This window comes from Ruditapes philippinarum, unplaced genomic scaffold (genome assembly GCF_026571515.1).
Source record: "Ruditapes philippinarum isolate M1 unplaced genomic scaffold, ASM2657151v2 ctg1649_1_1_1_1, whole genome shotgun sequence".
In the NCBI taxonomy this organism is placed as follows: Eukaryota; Metazoa; Mollusca; class Bivalvia; order Venerida; family Veneridae; genus Ruditapes; species Ruditapes philippinarum.
Window position 1 is genome coordinate 71,757 of NW_026860787.1, and position 25,083 is coordinate 96,839.

At 34.4% G+C, this 25,083-nt stretch overlaps 2 protein-coding genes across 2 annotated transcripts; both read right to left on the reverse strand.

Moving 5' to 3' along the window:
* Positions 1 to 189: 189 nt before the first annotated feature.
* LOC132713394 (enoyl-CoA delta isomerase 1, mitochondrial-like) lies at positions 190 to 17,509 on the reverse strand. Its single transcript, XM_060695969.1, has 8 exons — positions 17,304 to 17,509; positions 14,137 to 14,267; positions 9,986 to 10,113; positions 9,273 to 9,419; positions 5,714 to 5,809; positions 3,965 to 3,984; positions 3,430 to 3,608; positions 190 to 1,648 (listed from the first exon to the last, which is right to left on the reverse strand). The coding sequence occupies exons 2-8, from the start codon at positions 14,258 to 14,260 to the stop codon at positions 1,479 to 1,481; spliced, it is 864 nt and encodes a 287-aa protein (XP_060551952.1). The 5' UTR covers positions 14,261 to 14,267; positions 17,304 to 17,509; the 3' UTR covers positions 190 to 1,478.
* Positions 17,510 to 20,068: 2,559 nt separating this feature from the next.
* LOC132713397 (uncharacterized) lies at positions 20,069 to 24,358 on the reverse strand. The gene is made up of 4 exons (XM_060695972.1): positions 23,725 to 24,358; positions 22,860 to 22,931; positions 22,223 to 22,305; positions 20,069 to 20,970 (listed from the first exon to the last, which is right to left on the reverse strand). Exons 1-4 carry the CDS (start codon positions 23,785 to 23,787, stop codon positions 20,094 to 20,096), a joined length of 1,095 nt encoding a protein of 364 aa, XP_060551955.1. The 5' UTR covers positions 23,788 to 24,358; the 3' UTR covers positions 20,069 to 20,093.
* Positions 24,359 to 25,083: the final 725 nt, after the last annotated feature.

Genomic DNA, 25,083 nt, shown 5'->3' on the forward strand with positions numbered 1-25,083 from the left:
GACTCCTATAGATTTTGAGGTCAGACAGTCCCTTTACCATGTAATTTTTTTCCAACCCGTAACTGTAGAGAATGTTAAACCATTCTTTCCTCGGCTGAGTGCTTTGGCTAAAAGACAATAGTAAATTGAAAATGATTTCAAAAGCCTAACTCTAGTGCCTTTGTGAAACTTATATAAACAACACATATATATTTATACTACATATGAATTTAATTCATAGAAATACACATATTATGTATATCATTAACAATTATATCATACAAACAAGACAGTTTCTAATGAAACACAACATTATGTTGGGACATTTGGATTACAACCTGCAGTTTTTAGGCCTTGCACAACAATAACACCTTCTTCCAAATAGTTCTTTCAATGTTTAAAATATATATAGTTACACCAAAAATATTTCAGATAGATCTGTTTATTATACACATAAACTAAGATTCCAACCAGAACAATGTAACCTTTCTTTTTCCAATTTTATCTCCTAGGAAATTTAACGACAATAACATTGCACATGTAATTGCTTATTATATTACATGTATAAAGTATTATGTGTTTTTTAAATACCATGCTTTTTCTAACCATTCATGCCTTAAGAGTTTGGTTATACCTTAACTATGAAATATGATAAAATTATTTTAAATCAAAAACATGACAAATTTGGTTATACAGCACCAACCAAAATCTATTTCATTATAGGAAATGTTTCATTGCTGTCTTGATTACCGACACATAATTTGTTGTTTATATATAAACAGGGTAAGGGTAACCCTTATTTAATATCATGAAATGTGCAGAAACCAGTTCATATGAAAGACTGCAAAATGTTACCCACTTACTGGCATTTAAAATTATATTTTAGGAAAACAGGACTCTAAATATACATTATGGCTACAATCTGAACGTCAAATTTTACATTTTACCATGTCAGGTCATTCAAATTACTACTTTACTAAATCCTCATTTTTAATTTCTATAAATTACATAAACAAGAAATTACCAAGTTTTTAATGAAAACATCCTGAACTGCCCTATTAGATAGTCCTTCAATATTAGCCAGTACTTGCGTACCATAAAATATCACACAGTATACAATGATTGTCTAGATTATTAATTATGACTTCTCCCAGATAAAAACATCTTGTGTTTGATATACTGTGCTTGAAAAATTATATAATTTTTATTATTACTATATATATTTTGTTCATATAATTTGTACAGTATTTACTTCAAATTAACAAACATTGTATTTACAAACATTTACAATTTCAATCTTTAGCATGCATTTAATCACAGAGTAAAAATTATAATCATTACATGTTACATTTCTAAAAGTATAATAATTTTCATTCCTGTGATAGAAATTATTCTAATAATTCCTGTTTGTTCCTTACAAATCACCTGATTAATAAAATCTAATTTAGCCACTATTCTTTTTATATTATATCTGTTTTAATAGTCCACATATTCTCTCTCTATTTCTTTGACTTATTTTTCATTTGTTCTAAGTAAGCTCCCAATGCTTTTTGTACTGATTCTTTGGTAATAAAGTTCACGAAATGTTCAATATCTTCCTCCCTCCTTGACAGTAGTTTATCTACTTTGGGTTTCTTCATCTGAGTCTTTGTTAACTGTCGAGCAAAATCTGTAAAATCAAACAAATCCAGATAACATATTCATACACTTATCATGTCAGCATTTCTAAAGAAGGGACAATAAACTGAGCAGTTGTGAAAATTCAATGAAAAAACATGTCAAAGCTATATAAAGTCAAAGTGTGTAATCCCCTGTAACTCTAAATTGGATTATGTGACCTTGACATTTGTCTTACCTGTTTATGCCATCACTTAGATGTCAATTCAGTCAATTGAGTATGTTTTCAGTTAAACCCTATACTTTATAAACTCACATCAACTTGTGGAAGAACCCACCCCACACACATACACCCAAATAATTTCCTACCATTCTAGTAGCATTTCTGTTACTTGGTTTGATAGGTGAATTAACCTTTTAAACATTTGGCTTTAGGTTAACAATTATGGATGAAGCTAAAAACTAAATACATATGTCAGTCCATACTGTAAAGTTAAACATTCATTGTGATCATAAACTGGACTTTATGACATGATGACTTGAAACTTTACATTATCTTTTTGATTTATAATAATGTGCTTGAAAAGGGGGTTCCAAATCTTAAAATACTGTTTTTATAATTGATCTTTATTTCAATCCAATTATTTCTGTACATTGTATTTAAAAACTATAGCCAGCCACCTTAACATAAGGCCATTATTTTTTGATATTTCGGTTTACAGACCCGCCGACTCTGTATTTTGGGAAAATGAAAAAAAAAAAATCTGCCCCCAAAAAAATTCTGTGTTGTCTTGAAATACGCTGCTAATAATACGACTTGTCAAAGAAATGTCGCGGTAAGTATTTTAATTAACTGTTAAACCTACCACATGCCAGACTATTTTACCTACGATTTATACAGTGAGATAGGCAACCGGTTATCTTTACTCGAGAATAGCCTGTCGTCTGCTAGTTGGACAAAGTGTTTATTGGTGTATTATGAAAGAATGTCTGTTAAATGGGGTCAAGCCATTCTCACAGAATTATAATTAGGCTTTGATCATATTTCATCAATGCATTGAAGGTCGAAATGCGTAAAAATGTAAAACATCCAAACAACCAAACAAAAACAAAAAACACGCCAAATTACGTAAGCAATTACATTCAAGGACAGAGCGAGGGAAATCTGCTGCAATTGACAAGATCAGTATTTTCAGATTTAACAAAAAAATTAGTCTTTAAAAGCAGATTGAATACAGGTTTCAAACAAACAAAATAAAAAAAAATGCCCGCACTTACTTTTAATAGATTTTTATGTCAAAAATTGACCCGCTAATTATCCGATAAAAATATTTTCACAATGGGCAAAATTGAACATGACTTTGTGTAATCTTTTCTTGACAGTTTTTTTTTAACATCTGATCTATAAAGAAATGAGTGCAAGTCAGCTGATTTTCGGCACCTTTGATGATTCAGATTACACAGCAGTGTGTAAACATCAAAGAATGACAGATTCTTTTGAAGAGCTCGCTTGCCACTTGTCATAAGTCATTGTGTGTATATTTCATGTGTGTTTTTAAACAATGGCAATATGAGCAAAAGTTTTTTTTTGTGTATTTAAACAATCTTTGGAATAGACAATCGGCGATGTATTTAATTCCATTGCTCTAGTAAGTACTATGTATATGTATGCTACACATTTATAGTTATGAAAACTTTTTTTTTTTTTTTTCCCGCCGCCGACCCTACCTTTTTTTGGAAAAAATCAGTAAACCAAAATATAAAAAAAAAATTGGCCTAATATATAAAATTTCTCTATTTTTCAATCATTCACCGTATAATAACAATATTTACCAGGTATTTTTAGCCAGGATTTCATTTCATTTTGAGCTTTTTCCAGCACAATGTCTGGTGTTACTACTTCATCTACAAGACCAACTTTGAAAGCTTGTTCTGTGGTCATCATTAAACCTTTCTGACAGGCCAGTTCTGTCTGTCTATATCCTATAACACCTTCCATAGAATCTACAAACCTGAAATATTATCATCACTTAGTTCGCTTTTCAATGATTCAAAGGTTATGTTTTTTAACCTGTTGGTAAGTTTTTACACAAATTTAATTTCATAAAAAACACTGCCTTATTGACTGTAAAACACATTGTGTCTAAACAAATTAACAAATAATTCAGTCACTTAGTTCTAGAATTTCGAACCATCATAACACCTACTATCAGCTGTACAAAAATCCTTTAAATATTAAAGCAAAACTGATACTTTTAAATATTCATTTAAAGTCTTACAAAATATGATTTCTATGATGGTCAAATTGAAACAAACAACTTTATACATTTAATTGTTTAAAGAAGAAACAACATAACAAATCACTTACCAGAAGGGAGGAATGATGCCCTAAAATAATAAAGATGAAATTAACATAAATAATTATAAAAAAAATCATGAAAATTAACATCACAACTTTAATAGAACAGTAACAGTCTGAAAAAAAACTCATATACAGATAAGAGAGTTGAATTTATCAAAACTTCATTTATGCTTATTTGCTTCAAAATATGTTACTACTTCATTTTTTTCTCTTTTTTTTAAGAACTCACTTAAATTAAGGATAACTACATGTGTTTGTTTTTACAAAACAATTTGCTTTCCAATGTTTTCACTATAATTCTTCTGCACAAATATTTGTAGAGAGATTGCAAATGTACAACAAAAACATTATTATTATCATGAAAATGGGGTGTCCATGGCCGATTGGTCAAGGTTTTTTACTTCAAACCACTTGCCTCTGACCGCATTAGGTTCAAGCTTTGCAAATGTCTTCAAATTTTTTCATGTGAGAAGGCTATCCAGCTAGCTTTCAGAATGTAAGTGGTTATAATGCACAGAGGGGCAACTGATGTCTCCCTCAACCAGTAAGCTGGAAAGTTGCAATATGACCTATACTGTGTTAGTGCAATGTGAAACTCAACCAAAAAGGAGAAGAAAACAAGCAATTATCATAGTATTGCAAGCAATCCATAAGTCCCCTACCGGTTAGAACCCCAGCAACATTCTGATGGGCCACTGGCCATTCAATTTTACCAGTGAATGAATGACATGAATGAACTTAAATCTTTTGAGTTCTAAGTTTGTCTATATCACTGTAATGTGTTAAGTTTCCATGCCTAGTAAGGAAATTATGTTAATACAACCTTGTCATATTATTACAATGTGGGATTTTAAAGTAAATCCTATAAGGAATGAAGAAGTTGGAGTGAAAAATACCAATTTCTCAAAAAAAATCTAAGTTCAAGGGGGACATAATTCTGGAAATAGTCTTGCTAGAGTATTTAACCTTCTCAAAAATGTTGAGTGATAATAAGAAACATATATATGAAGTTTGAAGTAGATACATTAGGAAATAAAGAAGTTATTTAAAAAAGACAACATTTTTTTCATAAAAATTCTAAGTTCAAGGGAGGTAATACTGATAATTTTTGTGCTAGAGTTGTAAACCTTGTCACATATGATGTGGTTGATGACCAGAATCTTATATTTAAAGTTTGAAGTAAACACCTTAAGAAATAAAGAACTTATAGTGAAAAAGCTGAAAATTTTAAATCAGAAATCTTGAAATTCAGGCTATTTGTTGCCATAGCAACCAGAATTTTCAACATAGGAAGAAAAGAAAAAGATGTGCATAATCTCCAGACTGCCAGCTACCCATATTTCAAGTTTCATAAAAATATTTTCAGTACTTTTTGAGTTATCACTGGATCTAGTTTATGTGTTAAATTTGCCATATTTTCAGACTATTTGTTGCCATAGCAACCAGAATTTTCAACACAGGAAGAAAAAAAAGGCGTGCATAATCTCCATACTGCCATCTATCCATATATCAAGTTTCATAAAAATAGTTTCAGTACTTTTTGCGTTATCGCGGGATCCAGTTTTGTGGACGGACGGACGGACTGACAGACAGACAGACGGACGGACGGAGGGTAAACCTAAAGTCCCCTCCGGTTAAACCGGTAGGGGACTAATAAAGAGACCAATGTAATGTACAATAAACAAAATTTTAATGTACAATACTTTTATGAGACTGTTTTTACTTTATTCTACATGTCTATGCTATTGTACATACCAATTGTGTTTCATTTAGCCCTATAGTGAAGTTTTGAACCATGATTCTATAGTCACAACATGTAGCTAACAAACATCCACCAGCTGGACTGTGGCCCTGAAATAGTATCAAAAATAACATCTAGTACATTAAGTACATATAACTTGACACTGAAATATTTATTGTGTTTGAACAATTAAACTTTTCTGAAAACAATTATGAGTATTATAAGTCTATACTAGCAAGATATGTTTGTAAAACATGTATGCCCCCTATCGGCAGCCAATTAGTCATGTGATCAGGTTATTATGCATGACTTCTGACCCAGTGAACAAACAATTAATAAGGGTTATCTAGTATCTACTGGTCATGACTAGTCACAAGGTAATAATTATTGTGACCCCATAGGTTGTGTGCAGCAATTTAAGTTATTACAAATCTTACCAAATAATATATGCATAAATTTTATGAATCATGTAGGCCTCATTAATGACAGCCAAGTTGTTATATTACATAAGACCTTCAAATGTGTATACCAAAAGCATTTTTAGTTTAATATAAAAATATCAACCAAGGCAACTTGAGTTGTTGAGTTATTGGTCAGAAACCGTCATTAGGTACAAGGTCAATATGACATTGACCCCTTGACCCCAATCAATAGGGGTCATCTACTGGTCATGACCAATCATCATACAAAGTTTGAAGTTCCGAGGCCTAAGCGCTCTTTAGTTATTGATCGGAAACCGTTTTTACTTACAAGGTCAATGTGACCTTGACCTTGGACCCCTTGACCCCAAAATCAATAGGGGTCATCTGCTGGCAATGACCAATCATCATACAAAGTTTGAAGTTCCTAGGCCTTAGCGTTCTTTAGTTATTGATCAGAAACCGTTTTTACTTACAAGGTCAATGTGACCTTGACCTTTGACCCCTTGATCACAAAATCAATAGGGGTCATCTGCTGGTCATGACCAATCACCATACCAAGTTTGAAGTTCCTAGGCCTAAGCGTTCTTTAGTTATTGATCAGAAACCGTTTTTACTTACAAGGTCAATGTGACCTTGACCTTTGGCACCTTGACCCAAAACTCAATAGGGGTCATCTGCTGGTCACGACCAATCATCATACAAAGTTTGAAGTTCCTAAGCCTAAGCGTTTTTAGTTAATTGATCGGAAACCGATTTTACCTACAAGGTCAATGTGACCTTGACCTTTGACCCCAAAATCAATAGGTCATCTGCTGGTCATGACCAATCACCATACCAAGTTTGAAGTTCCTAGGCCTAAGGGTTCTTTAGTTATTGATCGGAAACCGTTTTTACCTACAAGGTCAATGTGACCTTGACCTTTGACCCCTTAACCCCAAAATCAATAGGGGTCATCTGCTGGTCATGACCAATCACCATACCAAGTTTGAAGTTCCTAGGCCTAAGGGTTCTTTAGTTATTGATCGGAAACCGTTTTTACCTAAGAGGTCAATGTGACCTTGACCTTTGACCCCTTGACCCCAAAATCAATAGAGGTCATCTACTGATCATGACCAATCACCATATCAAGTTTAGAGTCCCTAGGCCTAGGCGTTCTTTAGTTATTGATCGGAAATCGTTTTTACCTAAAAGGTCAATGTGACCTTGGCCTTTGACCCCTTAACCCCAAAATCAATAGGGGTCATCTGCTGGTCATGACCATTCACCATACCAAGTTTGAAGTTCCTAGGCCTAAGAGTTCTTTAGTTATTGATCGGAAACTGTGTTTACCCAAGAGGTCAATGTGACCTTGACCTTTGACCCCAAAATCAAGAGGGGTTATCTACTGATCATGACCAATCATCATACAAAGTTTGAAGTTCCGAGGCCTAAGCGCTCTTTAGTTATTGATCGGAAACCGTTTTTACTTACAAGGTCAATGTGACCTTGACCTTGGACCCCTTGACCCCAAAATCAATAGGGGTCATCTGCTGGCAATGACCAATCATCATACAAAGTTTGAAGTTCCTAGGCCTTAGCGTTCTTTAGTTATTGATCAGAAACCGTTTTTACTTACAAGGTCAATGTGACCTTGACCTTTGACCCCTTGATCACAAAATCAATAGGGGTCATCTGCTGGTCATGACCAATCACCATACCAAGTTTGAAGTTCCTAGGCCTAAGCGTTCTTTAGTTATTGATCAGAAACCGTTTTTACTTACAAGGTCAATGTGACCTTGACCTTTGGCACCTTGACCTAAAACTCAATAGGGTCATCTGCTGGTCACGACCAATCATCATACAAAGTTTGAAGTTCCTAAGCCTAAGCGTTTTTAGTTAATTGATTGGAAACCGATTTTACCTACAAGGTCAATGTGACCTTGACCTTTGACCCCAAAATCAAAAAGTCATCTGCTGGTCATGACCAATCACCATACCAAGTTTGAAGTTCCTAGGCCTAAGGGTTCTTTAGTTATTGATCGGAAACCGTTTTTACCTACAAGGTCAATGTGACCTTGACCTTTGACCCCTTGACCCCAAAATCAATAGGGGTCATCTGCTGGTCATGACCAATCACCATACCAAGTTTGAAGTTCCTAGGCCTAAGGGTTCTTTAGTTATTGATCGGAAACCGTTTTTACCTAAGAGGTCAATGTGACCTTGACCTTTGACCCCTTGACCCCAAAATCAATAGGGGTCATCTACTGATCATGACCAATCACCATATCAAGTTTAGAGTCCCTAGGCCTAAGCGTTCTTTAGTTATTGATCGGAAATCGTTTTTACCTACAAGGTCAATGTGACCTTGGCCTTTGACCCCTTAACCCCAAAATCAATAGGGGTCATCTGCTGGTCATGACCATTCACCATACCAAGTTTGAAGTTCCTAGGCCTAAGAGTTCTTTAGTTATTGATCGGAAACTGTGTTTACCCAAGAGGTCAATGTGACCTTGACCTTTGACCCCAAAATCAAGAGGGGTTATCTACTGATCATGACCAATCACCATACCAAGTTTGAAGTTCCTAGGCCTTAAGGTTCTTTAGTTATTGATCGGAAACCGTTTTTGCTTACAAGGTCAATATGACCTTGACCTTTGACCCCTTGACCCCAAAATCAATAGGGGTCATCTACTGGTCATGACCAATCACCATACCAAGTTTGAAGTTCCTAGGCCTAAGGGTTCTTCAGTTATCACTCGGAAACCATTTGGTCTATGGACCGACGGACGGGACGGACCGACAAGTGCAAAGCAATATACCCCCTCTTCTTCGAAGTGGGGGCATAATTAAAATTTTAAAATGTTATACTGCAATGATCACTTTAAAATTAAATTTAAACTTTTGTTTACAAAAATTGCACAATTGTTTTAGTCTGACATAATCATTTTTTTGTATCTGTTCCTTGTACTTCAATGGAAACAGTTAATAGTTTTTGCTTCAATGTCATCAGTGAACAGTATTTTAAGTTGTCATGCATTTAATGAAAAAAAAATCATGAATGTTTTCTATTTCACATCAAAAAGAGAAAATATTCACATATTTTCATTTTCTCAATTTTCAGTGTGATTTATGTCACATATTCATTCAAAACAAATTTCCTCTATATATTTACATTGATAGCAGCAATAGTAGCCAGTCTGGTGTTGTACAAGCTGATCCAAACACTCTGTAACATCCTCCAGAATTCTGTCAGACGATCTCTCTGTGGGTTATACATCTCCATTATATCTAAACCAGCACAAAATATCTTATTGTTGCTCTGAAATAACAACATGCAGAGTATATATCTCAATATTTTTACTGAGTTTAATATTGATCTGAATGACAAAGAATTAAACTTACAAGAACAATATTAATTTACATAAAGTTGACTGAAGTGAGGACCATCTAATCAGATTAAGACTGACAAGCATTCATCCACTGGTTCATGCAATAAAGTCATTTAACATATAGAATTCTGTTTTAACATTTATTGCCCCTTAAACACAACTATATGAGAGCAAAAATGTAATGGTTCTTTATGTAGTCAATCATTCTCATAAATTATATAGATGTAGCTTTATGTTGTTGGAAGACTAGTAGTTCCTCTTTTGATTGGCTTGCACAAATATTGTGACATCGCCAGCTTTTTTAGAGAAAAACCCTACCAAAAAAGATGCCAAATTTTGCTTTATCTTATGTATCTGCATTTACCTAAGTAGAAATAGTAAGGCCGTTTAACACTTATGTTGGTACAATATGCATTTTGATTCTTATATTCCTAAAATGATACAAGTACCAACCTTATGTAGCATGTATGTACATTTGTATATACAATTTACTTACTGATGTCAGAATAAGGCCTTTACACGTTTTATCATTTTCTAATTTCTCCAACAAAATATTGATTTCTGTAAGAAACTCCAGATTAAGGCTGTTCACTGGGGGCCGGTTCATTTTCACAATTGCAACACCTGGAAATAATTTCTTATACATATACAAGAACTCAATATGGAAATTTGATTTATTCATTATTGTAAATTGAAATGTACATGTATTTAATTTCATAACTTGTCAGGTTCAAATGATTTTCGAAGTTCTCTTGAAATAAATCAACTTGAATGTAATGACATGTCTTAAATATTTTCAATGGAGAATAAACAACAATTCACCAAAAATGAATTTCTATGCAAAGCAATACAAACAAAAAACTAGAAATGTGTCCATAGGACACGGATGCCCCCACACGCCACTGTTCTGTCAATCTTATGACTCTAGGTCAAATATTTTTTGGACTACATGTGCAACAAGTTGAAAACTAAAAATCAACAAAGGGCCATAATTCTGTTAAATTTGGTCAAAGCAAAAATTCCTTCCTTTACTACCATCTACACATTAAGGTTGTTAATCCCTGAAAGTTTAAGCAAAATCTGCCATCCGGTTTAAGGAGTTGCGTTCACAAAATTTCTACATAGTATATAATGAAAAAATCAACAAAGGGCAATAATTCTGTTAAATTTGGTTGCAGCAAAAATTCCTTCCTTTACTGCCATCTACACATTAAGGTTGTTCATCCCTGGAAGTTTAAGCAAAATCTGCCATCCGGTTTAAGAGGAGTTGCATTCACAAAATTTCTACATAGTATATAGTGAAAAAATCAACAAAGGGCCATAATTCTGTAAAATTTGGTCAAAGCAAAAATTCCTTCCTTTACTACCATCTACACATGAAGGTTGTTCATCCCTGTAAGTTTAAGCAAAATCTGCCATCTGGTTTAAGAGGAGATGCGTTCACAAAAATTTCTACATAGTATATAGTGAAACAAGATTGCATTTGAGAAAAATGCTATGCCACCGCATTAATACAACACTAAATAGTAGTGTGGAAACAGATTTTTTTTGTTTCTATACAATTTTGAAGATTGTCATAATGCATAGATCCCTGATCTATCTAATTCTTATTATCAGATTAGTGGTCAAATCTGTTGTTAACTCAATAAAAGATCAGAGTAGGAATATATCAATGCACTTGAGTCTAGTGAATTTGATGGTCATATTTCACACAGCCTAAATTTCATGACTACATCAAAGGACAACACAGTAAGACACTTTGTCGAAATCTAGGTCAGCTGAAAACAAAGTTCACTTAACATCTTAATCTGTACACATGGTTCAAATTTTATAGCTGTACATAAAAGGACAAGAAAGTAGGTCACATCATCAAAATCTAGGTCACCAGATATCAAAGTTCAATTTTACAACTAAAACTGTGCACATGGTCAAAATTTCATTGCTGTACATCAAAGGACAAGAAAGTAGGTCACTGTCCCCTTGGGCAAGGCAAAATTTTGGACCCAAGGGTTTAATTCAAAACAATCTTGATACAGGTCCACCAAACAACATTTCAAGTCAAATATCTAAGCTGTAGCTTTCTCCCATTCAGAAAAGATTTGTTTTATTTTCTGTTTTTACTATGTGAACATAATGAGAATCACTGCCCCTGGGCAGGGCCAATTTTAACACTAGGGGCATAATTAAAACAACTTTAGTAGAGAACCCATAGATGATATTATATAGCAAACATCAAAGCTGTATGCCTTGTACCTTCAGACAAATTTTTTTTTATTTTTTTTACTATATGTACATAGTGAAAATCAATGACTCCTGGGGGTGGGGCCAATTTTGACCCCAGGGCTATAATGTGTACAATCTTGCTAGAGGTTCACTACATAATGTTTCATGCAAAATATCTTAACTCTAGCCTTTGTAAATTTAGAGAAGATGATTTTTTAAGTTTTTACTATATACATATAAGGAAAACCTATGGCCCACGGGGCGGGGCTAATTTTGACACAAGAGGCAAAATTTGAACAACTTTGGTAGAGTACCTATAGATGATATCATTTAACAAATATTCAAGCTCTAAGCCTTGTACCTTCAGACAATAAGATTTTTTGATTTTTTACTATACATGTATGTATATATTGAAAATCAATGACCCCCGGGGCAGGGACAATTTTGAACCCAGGGCTATAATTTGAACAATCTTGCTAGAAGTTCACTTCACAATGTTTCATGCAAAATATCTAACCTCTAGCATTTGTCAATTGCTAGAAGAAATTTTTTTACTATAAAGTTTTTACTATATACATATAAAGAAAACCAAAGACCCCCGGGGCAGGGCCGATTTTGACCCCAGGGCTATAATTTGAACAATCTGAATATAGGTCTACCAGACAATGCCTTATGCAAAATATCTAAGCTCTAGGCCTTTTGGGTCTTTACAAGAAGGTATTTTAAGTTTTTACTATATGTACATATAGTGAAAATCAATGACCCCGGGGCGGGGCCGATTTTGACCCCAGGGCTATAATTTGAACAATCTTGGTAATGGTCTATCAGACAATGCCTTATGTAAAATATCTAAGCTTTAGGCCTTTTGGGTCTTTACAAGAAGTTATTTTAAGTTTTTACTATATGTACATATAGTGAAAATCAATGACCCCGGGCGGGGCCGATTTTGACCCCAGGGTTATAATTTGAACAATCTTGGTAGAGGTCTACCAGACAATGCCTTATGCAAAATATCTAAGCTCTTGGCCTTTTGGGTCTTTACAAGAAGATTTTTTAAATTTATTCTTATAATTCCTTTTGGTTGCCATGGCAACCAGATTTCTGCATGGAATAAAATTCTTTGAACAACTTTGGAAGCCCTTCACCCAAGTATCAATCCTGCCAAGTTTGGTTGAAATTGGACAAGTGGTTTTTCACAAGAAGATTTTTTAAGTTCACTATATAATCTATATAACACACACACACACACACACACACACACAAACAAACACACACACAGGTGAATCGCTATATGCCACCGCATCGCAGATGCTGCGGTGGCATAAAAATCAACAAAGGGCCATAATTCTGTTAAATTTGGTCGCAGCAAAAATTCCTTCCTTTACTACCATCTACAAGTTAAGGTTGTTCATCCCTGTAAGTTTAAGCAAAATCTGCCATCCGGTTTAAGAGCAGTTGCGTTCACAAAATTTCTACATAGTATCTAGTGAAAAAATCAACAAAGGGCCATAATTCTGTTAAATTTGGTCGCAGCGAAAATTCCTTCCTTTACTACCATCTACACATTAAGGTTGTTCATCCCTGTAAGTTTAAGCAAAATCTGCCAACCGGTTTAAGAGGAGTTGCGTTCACAAGATTTCGGGACGTACAGACGGACTGACGGACGGACGGACAAGTGCAACGCTATATGCTCCCACATTGTGGGGGCATAAAAACATTATGTGGTTTAACTGATGAAAACATTTGCTAATTTTAACATAATCATGAGTTATCTTACCAAGTTATTGAATATCTCAAATTTGTAAAAGATAAAACCTCATTCTATGAGACACTTATTAAAAATAATTGAATAGCTGTAAGACAATATCCTACACTTTTATAAAGTTAAAACTTATTTTGTTTATTCATGTTTTTTTGTTGTTGTTATTGTTTTACCTGCCTTACTGAAATTGGTTTCTTGATTTTCATTTTATTTTGATTGCAAACAAGTGTTCTAGGTTATAAATGGTGAACAGTTAAGAGCATAGAAACCTCAAAGCTGTCTTGTTGATATAGGTACTCAAGTTATCTGAGATATCAATGCATTTGGTTTCTTTGTTTGTTTGATTGGGTTTTATGTCACACAGTAGGTCATATGCAAATGTTCCAGCTTTACTGGTGGAGGAAGACCTCAGGTGCCCTTACCTGCATTATTTCAGGCACAAACGGGCAACTGAGTAGAACCACCGATGTTCCATAAGCTAGCTGAATAGCTTCCTCACATGAAAGAATCCAAAGTCCCTGTTGGGATTCGAACCCACAGCGGTGAGGGGCAAGTGGTGTGAAGTCAAACGACCTAAACCACTCGGCCACCCCCCCCCCCCCCCCCAATGTATTTGGTACTTCCTATATTTCACTCATTGATATAGATATAATGTAACTCACCTGATTTGGTATCCATGTCAACAAGTAACTTATCAGCAGCAGTGGACATACATCTTGCAGACCCTCTGTAGTGATTGATTGTTTTATGCAGCAAAGGTGATGAAATTATACGTCTAAGGCTCATTGTTCCTCTGAAAGATAAAATAAATAATCAAATATTTTCAGGCTACAGTTTTATCCCTTGTATATTAATACTGAGTACATAAATAACGTTTAGGTGTGAAACCGCACGAGCGATATTGGAATCATGTTCATGTAGTACATTCAGCATTTCACGCTTAAACATTATAATTACATGTATATATCTATGTACTCAATTTTTTATATCTTAAGAAGATCAAAACTGTACACGAGAATGAAGAAGACCGGGAAAGCATCAGATAAAAATAAATACAAAAACTTTAAATCAAAATTCCAAAAATTAGAAAGACAATCCTACCATTCATATGTCAACAATATTATTGAAGTTGAGGACACTGAGAAAGACAAACAACCGAAGCAGAGAAAGTTTTGGAGCTTCATCAAGTCACATCGGAAAAACAACTCAGACATTTCTTCACTTAAAGATAAGGGTCGACTCTTCAACACTGCACATGACTAGGCTAACATCTTAAAGTCAGTTTTTACTCATGAAGCAGATGGTAATATCCCAACACCAACAGAAACACCTTTCCCAGATATGGACACCATACAGATCAATGAAGAGGGCATCTTGAAGTTGTTACTCAACATCAACCCAAGGAAGGCTCCAGGTCCTGATAAAATCCCAGCACACATATTAAGAGACTAAGCTTCTGATCTGGCCCCAATCCTCACTATGATCTTCCAAACCTCCATGGAGGAAGGTAAGGTACTGGATGACTGGACCCAAGCCAATGTCACAGCCATCTACAAGAAAGGCTCAAGGCAGGATCCTGCAAACTACTGGCCGGTCTCCCTGACAAGCCTATGCTGCAAGCTGCTTGAGCATGTCATTGTCAGCCAGACATCGGGAAAGACATAACATCCTACACGATTGCCAACATGGTTTCAGAGCAAGGAGAAGCTGGGAAAGTCAACTTCTCACCCTTGCACATGAGTTGGCAGAATCACTTGACAAGAGGATAAAGACAGACATGATCATATTGGACTTCAGCAAGGCGTTTGACCGGGGACTGGGTACCACATCTGAGACTCCTCAAGAAGGCCCAACACTATGGCCCAACCTTCTTAAATGGCCGCACCAAGAGAGTGCTGGTCCAAGGCCAGTCATCTGAAGAAGCCCCAGTTGTTAGCGGTGTCCCTCAGGGCTCAGTACTTGGACCGCTTTTGTTCCTCATAGTCATAAAGACCTTCCAGAGGGACTACTCTCAAAGACTTGATTATTTGCAGACGACTGCATCCTATATCGCCAGGTCAGGTCCTTCCATGACCAGCAGCTGCTTCAAGCAGACCTGGATTCTCTCACCAGGTGGGAACACTTGTGGGGCATTGACTTTCACCATCAGCAATGCAGCGTCCTACAAGAAACCAGGGCGAAATCTCCTCTCCGGACCAACTATATCCTGAAAGGTATAACTCTGGTTGAAGAACAGACATCAAAATACTTTGGTGTGGACTTACAACCAGACCTTGGCTGGAAACAACACATTGACAAGATCACCAAAAAAGCTAACAACATGCTAGGCTTCCTAAAACCTAATTTGATAAACACAAGCTTTGAAACTAAGACAAACGCCTACTTATCCAGTCTTCGAAATTAGCACTCGCCCGATCGCCCAGGCGAGTAAATATTAAATTCGGGCAACTACAAAATCCAATTTTGCTCGCCCTCCTGGCGAGTAAAATTTCCTATCGCCAAATTCATTATAGTGGTGTTCAACCGCGCACTTTTTGCCACGTCACTACTGTTTCTTGGCTTACTTCCGTTAGCCATGTAAAGCGAGAAATTTATTGGGAACCAATTTTGTTTATCGTCCATTTTCCATTGTCAAACGACAAGTATCGTATTGTAGTAACCGTGAAAATTTTTTTTTAATTTTTTCATGTACAGCAGGGAATAAAAATAAAATAAATTATGACACAAGACTTGTATTGGATTTCCTTTTGTTTCTTTTAATTATCGTCAGCATTAGAGGTAAAAAAAACAACATCAAAATTTGAAAAATTTATTCTGGCTAATAAAGTTGGTTTCGGGCAAATAACTTCTCAAATGTTACTGGCCCGAATGGCCAGTAACTTCAAAATGTTAATTTCGAAGACTGCATATCTCTTGTTTTAACTAACTTAGAATACTGCTGCACTGTTTGGAACCCCTAACACAAAGACCTTATACATAAAGCAGAAATGGTACAGCAAAGAGCAGCGCCCTTCACTACAAACAGGTACCATAACACCAGCAGCGTCTCAGATTTGCTACATCATCTATATTGGGAAACATTGGAAACACACTCTCAAAAGCTCCAACTCATTATGTTTTACAAAATCATCCATCAACTTGTGGAGATAGATCCAGGCCACTTCTTAATACCAACTAAACCAAGATCAAGGTCGCCACACAGTACAGGATTCCTGCAATATTCAACGTCCACTGAAGTTATGAAGTTCAGCTTCTTTCCTTGTTGTATTCCTCTGTGGATCAACCTGCCAGCATCTGTTGCTGAGGCTCATTCTTTGGCATCCTTCAAGAATGTGAAAGGCTTGAGCTATGCCAGCAGGGTTTCGGACCTGGGCAGCGCCACGGAAGATGGATTGGTCTTGCCTAGATGTCTGAAAAGTAACTGTGTACAACTACTTTCTGCTACTTCATTTTTTTTAATTATCTATCTAGCAAAAACTATGTGCGTGTCGTTTTTTTTTTCTATCCTTTCTTATTTCTCGGTGTATTTCTCTTTTGTCTTTTTTCTGGTGCACCATTTAAGAAATGTCAAGTTTGACAGTTTAATGTATAGATGTAGATGTAAACACTGTTAAAAAAGCTGGAACGTCGCGATATGACCTATACTGTGTCGATGTGACGTAAAACGCAAAAAACAAACAAAAAAATGAAAAAAAAATGGACGACTGCAATCATCACAGACACTTGGGGTGTGGAGCTTAAAACGCCTTTAAAATCCTAATAAATTGTATAATTGTCAATCCCAGTACATGTACTGATCATATATATCAAACAAATTCATATACAGTACTGTAAGTCGCTTTCGTCAGGCTCTGTAACACCGCACTTTGAGGTCCAACGCAAATTGTCGCGAAAATATATAACAAACGAATAAAAATGTTTAATCAAAATAAAATTGACAAATATTTTATATAGAGCATAAACAGTCTCTCTTGGCTTATCAGATTTTATAGCTGGCAACGGTTGACAACAATTTTGTGTTATATATGGGTATATTTTTACTTCTATCTGTCAGCCTTTTTTTTTATAATAACCACCGAAAAGACCGAAATGTACTGAAAAGATATGAAACTACAGAATGACTTAGAATCATTTCAGATGCTGCTAAAGTGGTTTTCTAAAGCAAAAACTGTCTAGTAAAAAGGTAGGGCAAGTTATGTTTCTGTTAATCATAGCTAACCATGGTTTTATCAGTCTTGTAGAATGTATCGCAAAAAGTATTGGAATGCAAAGGGTAAATATATGTAGAAGGTTTCGCTCTATTAAAAACTATGACACAAAAAAAGTTTGTGTTATTTCATGCTGATGTTAGCAAAAAGTGAAAAGGTTTACGAAACTCGGATCCTAAATCTTACTGGGCTCTTTTAAACAAATATTCAAGCGAAAGGAAAACTGTTTTGAATAAAGCATTTTATTAAACTTAATCAGAATGAAAATGATGTTGGCACTAAGTATGATGATATGTCAATCTTGAAGACCTTCATATATCAAACAAAGAGTTTAATGCACCATTGTCCGAATCAGAAGTTTCATCAGCCATAAAATCTTTAAAGAATGGCAAAGCGTCGTCAGTTTTTGACATCATTTTGAATGAGTATTTGAAAAGTTCTGAAAGTTGTTTTTCTTCATATGTTTTGCAAATTGTTTAATAGTATGCTTGACGTACTCTGGTATTTTTCCAGAGATATGGAGTAAAGGAGTGATTTTACCATGGTATATTGTATATAATTACAGGGGCATAACTATATTAAGTTGTTTTGGCAAAATTTTACTACTGTATTAAATAACCGTCTGAACAAGTATCTAGAGTCTAGAGATATTTTGTGGGAAGAGCAAGCTGGATTTAGAAGAAGAATAGCATATTATTTACTCTGAAAATGTTGGTTGATTTTGATTTTTATCAAGATTGTGTTTTATAGATTTTCATAAAGCGTTTGATTCTGTTCATAAAATTGCCCAATGGCAGAAACTGCTCAAGAATAATATTAGTCGTATTTTTTGAAAATTTTGCATAACATGTATGATAAAGCAACGTCATGTGTAAAAGCTGGTAATAAGCTTTCATTTTTTGCAAGTAATGCTGGCGAAAGACAAGTAGACACTTTTCACCCGTGTTCTTCTCGTTATTTCTATATGATCTTGCACAGTTTATGTCTGAAAAATATGCTTGTCTATATACACTTGCTGGTGATGTGAAAGGCTTATTACGTAATGAGGATTTAGATGTGTTTTTAAATTATTTCTGCTCCTTTATGCTAATGATACTGTAATTTTAGCAGAGACAGCAGATGAGCTTCAAACTGCATTGAATGCCATGCTAGAATAGTGTAATGATTGGAATTTAAATGTGAACTCTGCAAAAACAAAGGTTCTAATATTTTCTAGGGACAGGAATCGTATGGAAGATGCACCTCGATCAATGTTCTTTTGATGATGAGAACTTAGAAATAGTAAATGATTTTTTATCTAGGTATTCATTTTATGGGAAATGGTAAATTTTCTAAAACTAAAAAACGTCTTATTGATCAAGCGAAGAAGGTAATTATGGTATCTCTGATAAAAAAAGTTAGAAAATTGTTACTATCTGTAGATCTACAGGCCCACTTGTTTAATACAACGATTGTTCCTATTCTTTGCTATATGGCTCTGAAGTTTTTGGAATAGAAAATTTAAAGTGTATTGATCAGTTTCACCTCAAATTTTACAAAATTATATGAACCTCAAGCAAAGTACTCCTCATTGTATGTTGTATGGCGAACTAATTGCAGTTACTCCGATAACTTTGCAAATAAAAAAGTAGACTTACTATAACAACAGGTGTAAGTTTTTGAATTGTAAAGATGATTCAATTTATAAGTAAAGTAAAAGAGAAACATCGAAAACAGGCAATGCTGTACAGGTAATATCTGTGTTCTGTCAAAGTTCTTTAATCATCCGTAGACAAATTTTTATTCTATTTGTAAAAATTGCAATTTTGGACCGGAAACTGCTCTTTTTTACGTTTTGTTTCGAGATTTTATGAAAATTTTTACGTGCAGTCCATTTATAATTTTTCATTACATACCCACGTCGCTTTTGCGACTCCGTAAAAACGTTATTGAAAAAGTGGCACTGGTATGTGAAATGGTATTATAAATGGATTGTTTTACTCAATTATTTCAGGCACGATAAAAAGGATCTGGCATTCACAGTCACATCCTATATATAGGGCCCGCAATTGTATGACATTTTAATTTTCTTTTTATAATAATTTGAGTTGTTAATTTTTTATTGTTTAATTAAGAACCGAAATCGCCAAATATTAATAAATATATAAATATTGAATTGAATAAAAACAGGATCATACATCTTGGGGGTGGGTGGGGGAAAGACAGAGTTAAATGCAACCGTTTGTCATCAAGTTGTTTAAGAGGGTTATATCAATTTTTTATTCCTCCTTTTAATTGGTCTTAATTCTTAATTTATTGTTTTACCACAGCCCAGATATGCATTTAATTTCGAAGTTTTACTGAATCGATATTACCTTAAATAAACAATGCTACACAGTAATACATTGAAATATAATTTTATTTTACAACTTTTACTCCAAAAGTAAACAAAAAATAGCACATTTATAATTTTCTTTTCTATTTCTACATAATGGACATCTATCAACATGTTTTTCACAAGAACTTTGTTTTTTAAGTCCAAATGCTCCTTGAATAAATTCCATTTGTTCAGTTTGTTTATAGGCTTCCATAATATCATGTGATTCAAATCTAGGAGAAAAGTCAGCCTGTTTCTTATCTATTTCCTGTTTGTCAGAACTAGTATCTATCTCAGATATTCTCATTGAAAGCACTGCCCATTCACTTATATCAAATGCACCATCTATATCGTCTGTTGCGTTGTCGTTTAACTTCTTCACGTTTTGTTCACTAGAACTGTGGTTTACGTCAACAGGAGACGTTTGCCTCATACTCATTGTTTCTACAGCACTCTCGCTTGTTTCATTAACCGATACAATGAACCATTCACTGCTAGGCACACAATCGTTCACGTCATAGTTCACAACTACCCACTCATCTTCGTTAGTATTTCCTGACTCTATTATATCCATATCATCGTTTACCCGATCACGACTATCGTAGCTTGTATCACCATTTGTTGATATATCGTTCACGATTTCAGTTTTGTTCAACTTCGTTGATAGACAATGAATCAATTCTGCCCGATTGTCATGTTTATTCCGTTTGTTCTCATAGTCGACATTTTCTGTTACATGTACGTCAATAACATTATTCTCTAACAGATCCCAGTTTTCAATTTCAGAAAGATCCAAAATGTTGTTATCTTCACAACTTGCTAGATAGCCAAAAGAACAATCTGTTTCATCACAGGGCTTGATAGAACTACAGATAGAGCTGTTGGAATCATCAATTGCGTCTATCAATTTGTCGTCTGCATGTCCTGTAAAACTAAAAAATCAAAATATTTTATGACTCAGAGTCAAGCGAAATTTCATCATAATACAGTAAACACTTTAATTAATGTATAATTTAAAATCAATAACATCATAATAAAAGACAGCAAGAGACTGTCGATGAGAAATAAGTTTCGATTCCTTTTACTTGTTAAAACTGAGAGACATTTAACTGATTAAACAGAAATAAATTCTATCTTTCCCAGTGAACAGTAGTTAAATATTAAGTGTATGCTGTTTAAGATAGTACACCCTAATGGGCACTATAGGAAACTGTAAAATTAACAACATAGGACAGTTATGTGCCTTAAATGTCACCTGTATGGAAAATTTAAACAAACTTTACCGTGTGGTTTATGAGTTATGGTCATTTTTCTGAACTAAAACTTTGCTATTAGAAGGGCTTTTTTCAGAAATGAGAAAACTCTTAATATTCTATAATATCATCATTATGAAAAATGTTTTCCTATTGCTCATTCTTTACAAAACAAATTATAACATTCAGATAACAAATTAAACCAACAAAATGATTGTTTCGAAAAAAATTGTTTTTAATATGTATAAAAATTGTAACCTACCCCACCCACTTTAAACACTTATTTCACCATTTTCCTATGTAAAAAGCCTTATTCAAAATATCCCTAAACTTTACCACAATGAGTGGCTGTTTTCAAAGTTGCCTAACTTTTCTGAAAAGTATATTGGTTAGTCTTGCAAAATTTAAAATACTTTTACCGCGTAGTTTGGTGCCATATTTGCTATTAATTTGGCATTATTTAGCAAATAAATATCTGCAATAATTATATAATTAAAATCAAATACTTTTTTCCTTTTAAAAGGGATCTGAGAGATACATAAAAATGTTAAAAAGGAAAAAGGAAAGAAAAAAAGTTGCCCCTTCTGGGGTTTGAACCCACGCCCCTCAGTTTCAATACAGTTGACAGTGATTCTAGCCTATTTGAAATTCCATAAGGGATCTGAGAGATTGAAAGATACATAAAAACTTTTAAAAAGGATAAAGGAACGAAAAAAAGTTGTCCCCCCCCCCCCTACGGGTTTTGAACCCACGCCCCTCAGTTTCAAGGCACAAACTTCTAGCATATTTGAAACAATTTTCAAAGTAGAGGTATACTACTTCAGCTGACTTCTGCTCGACTAGCGGTCTCGAGATTGTTCTTCTAGAAATCATTGTGCAGATCAGAGTTCTAAATACTGTAAAATGATCAGTAAGTTTTCTTAGTCCCTACCTTTGAAATAAATATTCCTCGTCCCAAATCCAGTCATCTTCGTCTTCCACAGTCTCAATCGTCTCGTTCAGAAATGACGTGTTCTGAAATTCAATATTTTATATTATACATCGTTTTCATATGAAATATAAAAATGAAAGAATTCAGGTAGTAGATCTTTAAGTCTAGTGAATATAATAATCTATAATTATTTTTTTTGTAGGCCTAAATGTTTTCCTTTTTACGTTTGATATACCATTAGTTAAAAGACTGGATTCGTATGTTAAAATCCAATCAATATGCACTAGATGGATTTAATTGGTACGTATTTAGTGAAATAGTATATTCTTGAAATAAGCAAGTAATAAAAATGGCTGATTTATTTCAATCATTATATAATATAACCATGCAACAATTCAATATCTCCGACATCTTGGTGACTCTGTCACCCAACCGACATCAAACATGAACGTACTACGTTTGCGTGTAATCAATCAAAGTCATAAGCAGCCATTGTAACGTCATAAGACAATGGACCCCTGTTTTATGTATGACATACATTTATCTTATATTCACGTCCCCCAACTCTAGACTAAGCTGAAGAAGCGGTACGTTTTACGAATAAATGAAAATAATAATTCTTACGTTAACTACATACCGATTCTAACCAAAACTGGAAGGCGACATCTTCTAGTTGTCGTATCATGGGCAAGTTTTCTACACATCCATCCTGTAAAGCCAAACATTGTATTTTAATTATGGTACATTTCTCAAAACAGAACAGAACGTATTTTTTTATTTTTGCCAACGCAGTTTTCAATACAATATGGGGAACATAATTTTACAAAATGTGTATATAACAGAAATGTATGGCTCCGGTAATGCGGAATAAAAATTAGAGAATAAAGGATATGTACAATTTTCTTCTAAACTATGAAATGTCGAGCAGTGGGTTTACTTTTAAGTCAATATACGCCATTAATTTATTAATCTAATTTCATTTAGGAAAAATATGGAGGTTGTCTTCTGTCGTGATAGTTCAAAATAAGCACCCGTAACTATGTAAAGCACGAAAATTAGTAATCATTAGCGCTAGCAAGTAATAATTCTGCACGTGAATGTCGTGCATAGCAGTTATCTACTTGATATAACTAAGAGGAATGTCACGAAGTATTACTATGTGCATAGAAGAAAATCTAAATATGAACGAATGGGATTAACTTCTGTATGAAAAGTAGGGATGTAGATTATAGACAGAGGAAATTATATATATGTATGGTATAGCAATGAACTATTGTCATACATTGTATATATAGTACCTTTAGATATAGCTTCACTGCAATGACATTAGCTATATACTCACTACGATATAGTTTCGTGCGAGTTTTGATTACCTTCTTAATGTACATCTTTCAAAATGATATTCGTTACTGTACAGTTTTCATGCTAAGAACATGACAATATACCTTTTATACACACATAATATGTTCGTGCTTTCAAAAATGTAAAATGAAATAACTTACCCTAATATATTCTTTAATAGCTCCTTCAGTTGCTCGAATAAGACCACTTCTTGGAGTGTTCATTCTTTCTTCAAGTTCGGCTTCTTTTTAAGATTATCTAGTAAGTTTAGTCCAGATGCAAGAATGTTTTATTTGTTTATGGCCCGAAGGGAAATTAGTTATTTACAATGTTGTTTTATGACGCAATCGTATATTATTATATCAACACAAATCTGATAAATTGACTGTGCCGCGTGCTTATATCTTATGCTGCACAATGAAATGATCATTCATCCGTGCAGCGCGGGAGAAACTTGAGTATGCATCTCAATGACTTAGCACATTAAGTGCGAAAAACTAATTAATATAAAGGTTTAATTAAAACAAACATCAAAGTTTTATACAGCAAACATTAAAATAATTAATGCGATTAGCTATTGTTAATATTACAGATTCAATAATTGGCGGAAAACATTCAATTAAAAGGTATTTGTAAACATTTTATTTTAGCGAATCTTTAAACATGATTTCTGTATAACTTTCCTTATAAGTATTTCAGAGTTGACAAAATTAGGGATCCTGGCAGGTCAAATTGAATTTGAATTTAAGAGTAACGACCCGGAAAGTAAATCCGCTTAAACGGACCGGAGAGGTTAGGTAGCACACCACAGTAATGTAAGCCACAGCTTCGAATGGCCAGGGTTTAGGATTTCTTGGATATAGTGAATATTCTGGATTTAAATGACTGGTTGTCTTTAAAATGCATTTTCAGCATAAAATTTGTTTTTGTGACATCTAATATGATCACTGGCAAATTCGAAAACATGGCCAGAAATCACATGCTGTTGATTATGAATGTCAAGGCCGCCATTTTTTGTAAACATTGCTTTTATACAGCATGCACGGTAAAAAGAAGTCATTTTACAGGGGGGTACACACTTTTAGCAGTAGTAAAAAATCTACAAGGTTGAGGACTAGTTTCTTTGTGATATTTTGCATGTATAGGGAGTTGCTAAAGCAGAGACGGTGTTCCTTTAGCCTGTATATTTGCAGATATTTTTTGCCAGAGGGTCGAAATGTGTTGTTTTGGGTCTCGGGCCACTGTAGATTTTGGGCTTCAACGGAATGAATTGCAAATTTTTTGACTGCCTGCCTATTGCAGATGGGATAATTTCTTTGTAGATCTGCAATCTTATGTCATATATGTTCTCAGCAAAATGTGTTTTCTTTTTCCAGGTTGTGTAGTTTGGTATTAGAAATATTAGACGTATTGCTTGTAGGACATTGACGGCAGGAACTTGAAATTAACTGTGGAGTGCTACCTTATGAAGATACTATCATGTGAGGAAGCTATCCACTATCCAGCAAGGTTACGGTTGG

Coding starts and splice junctions, on each gene's coding strand:
- LOC132713394 (XM_060695969.1), bottom strand. CDS start 14,260: ATGAGCCTTAGACGTATAATTTCATCACCTTTGCTGCATAAAACAATC. Junction 3,985..5,713: donor GGCTAAATGAAACACAATTG/GTATGTACAATA, acceptor TTATTATTTTAG/GGCATCATTCCTCCCTTCTG. Junction 3,609..3,964: donor GGCATCATTCCTCCCTTCTG/GTAAGTGATTTG, acceptor ATAATATTTCAG/GTTTGTAGATTCTATGGAAG.
- LOC132713397 (XM_060695972.1), bottom strand. CDS start 23,787: ATGAACACTCCAAGAAGTGGTCTTATTCGAGCAACTGAAGGAGCTATT. Junction 22,932..23,724: donor CTATTAAAGAATATATTAGG/GTAAGTTATTTC, acceptor TTGGCTTTACAG/GATGGATGTGTAGAAAACTT. Junction 22,306..22,859: donor TCCAGTTTTGGTTAGAATCG/GTATGTAGTTAA, acceptor ATTGAATTTCAG/AACACGTCATTTCTGAACGA.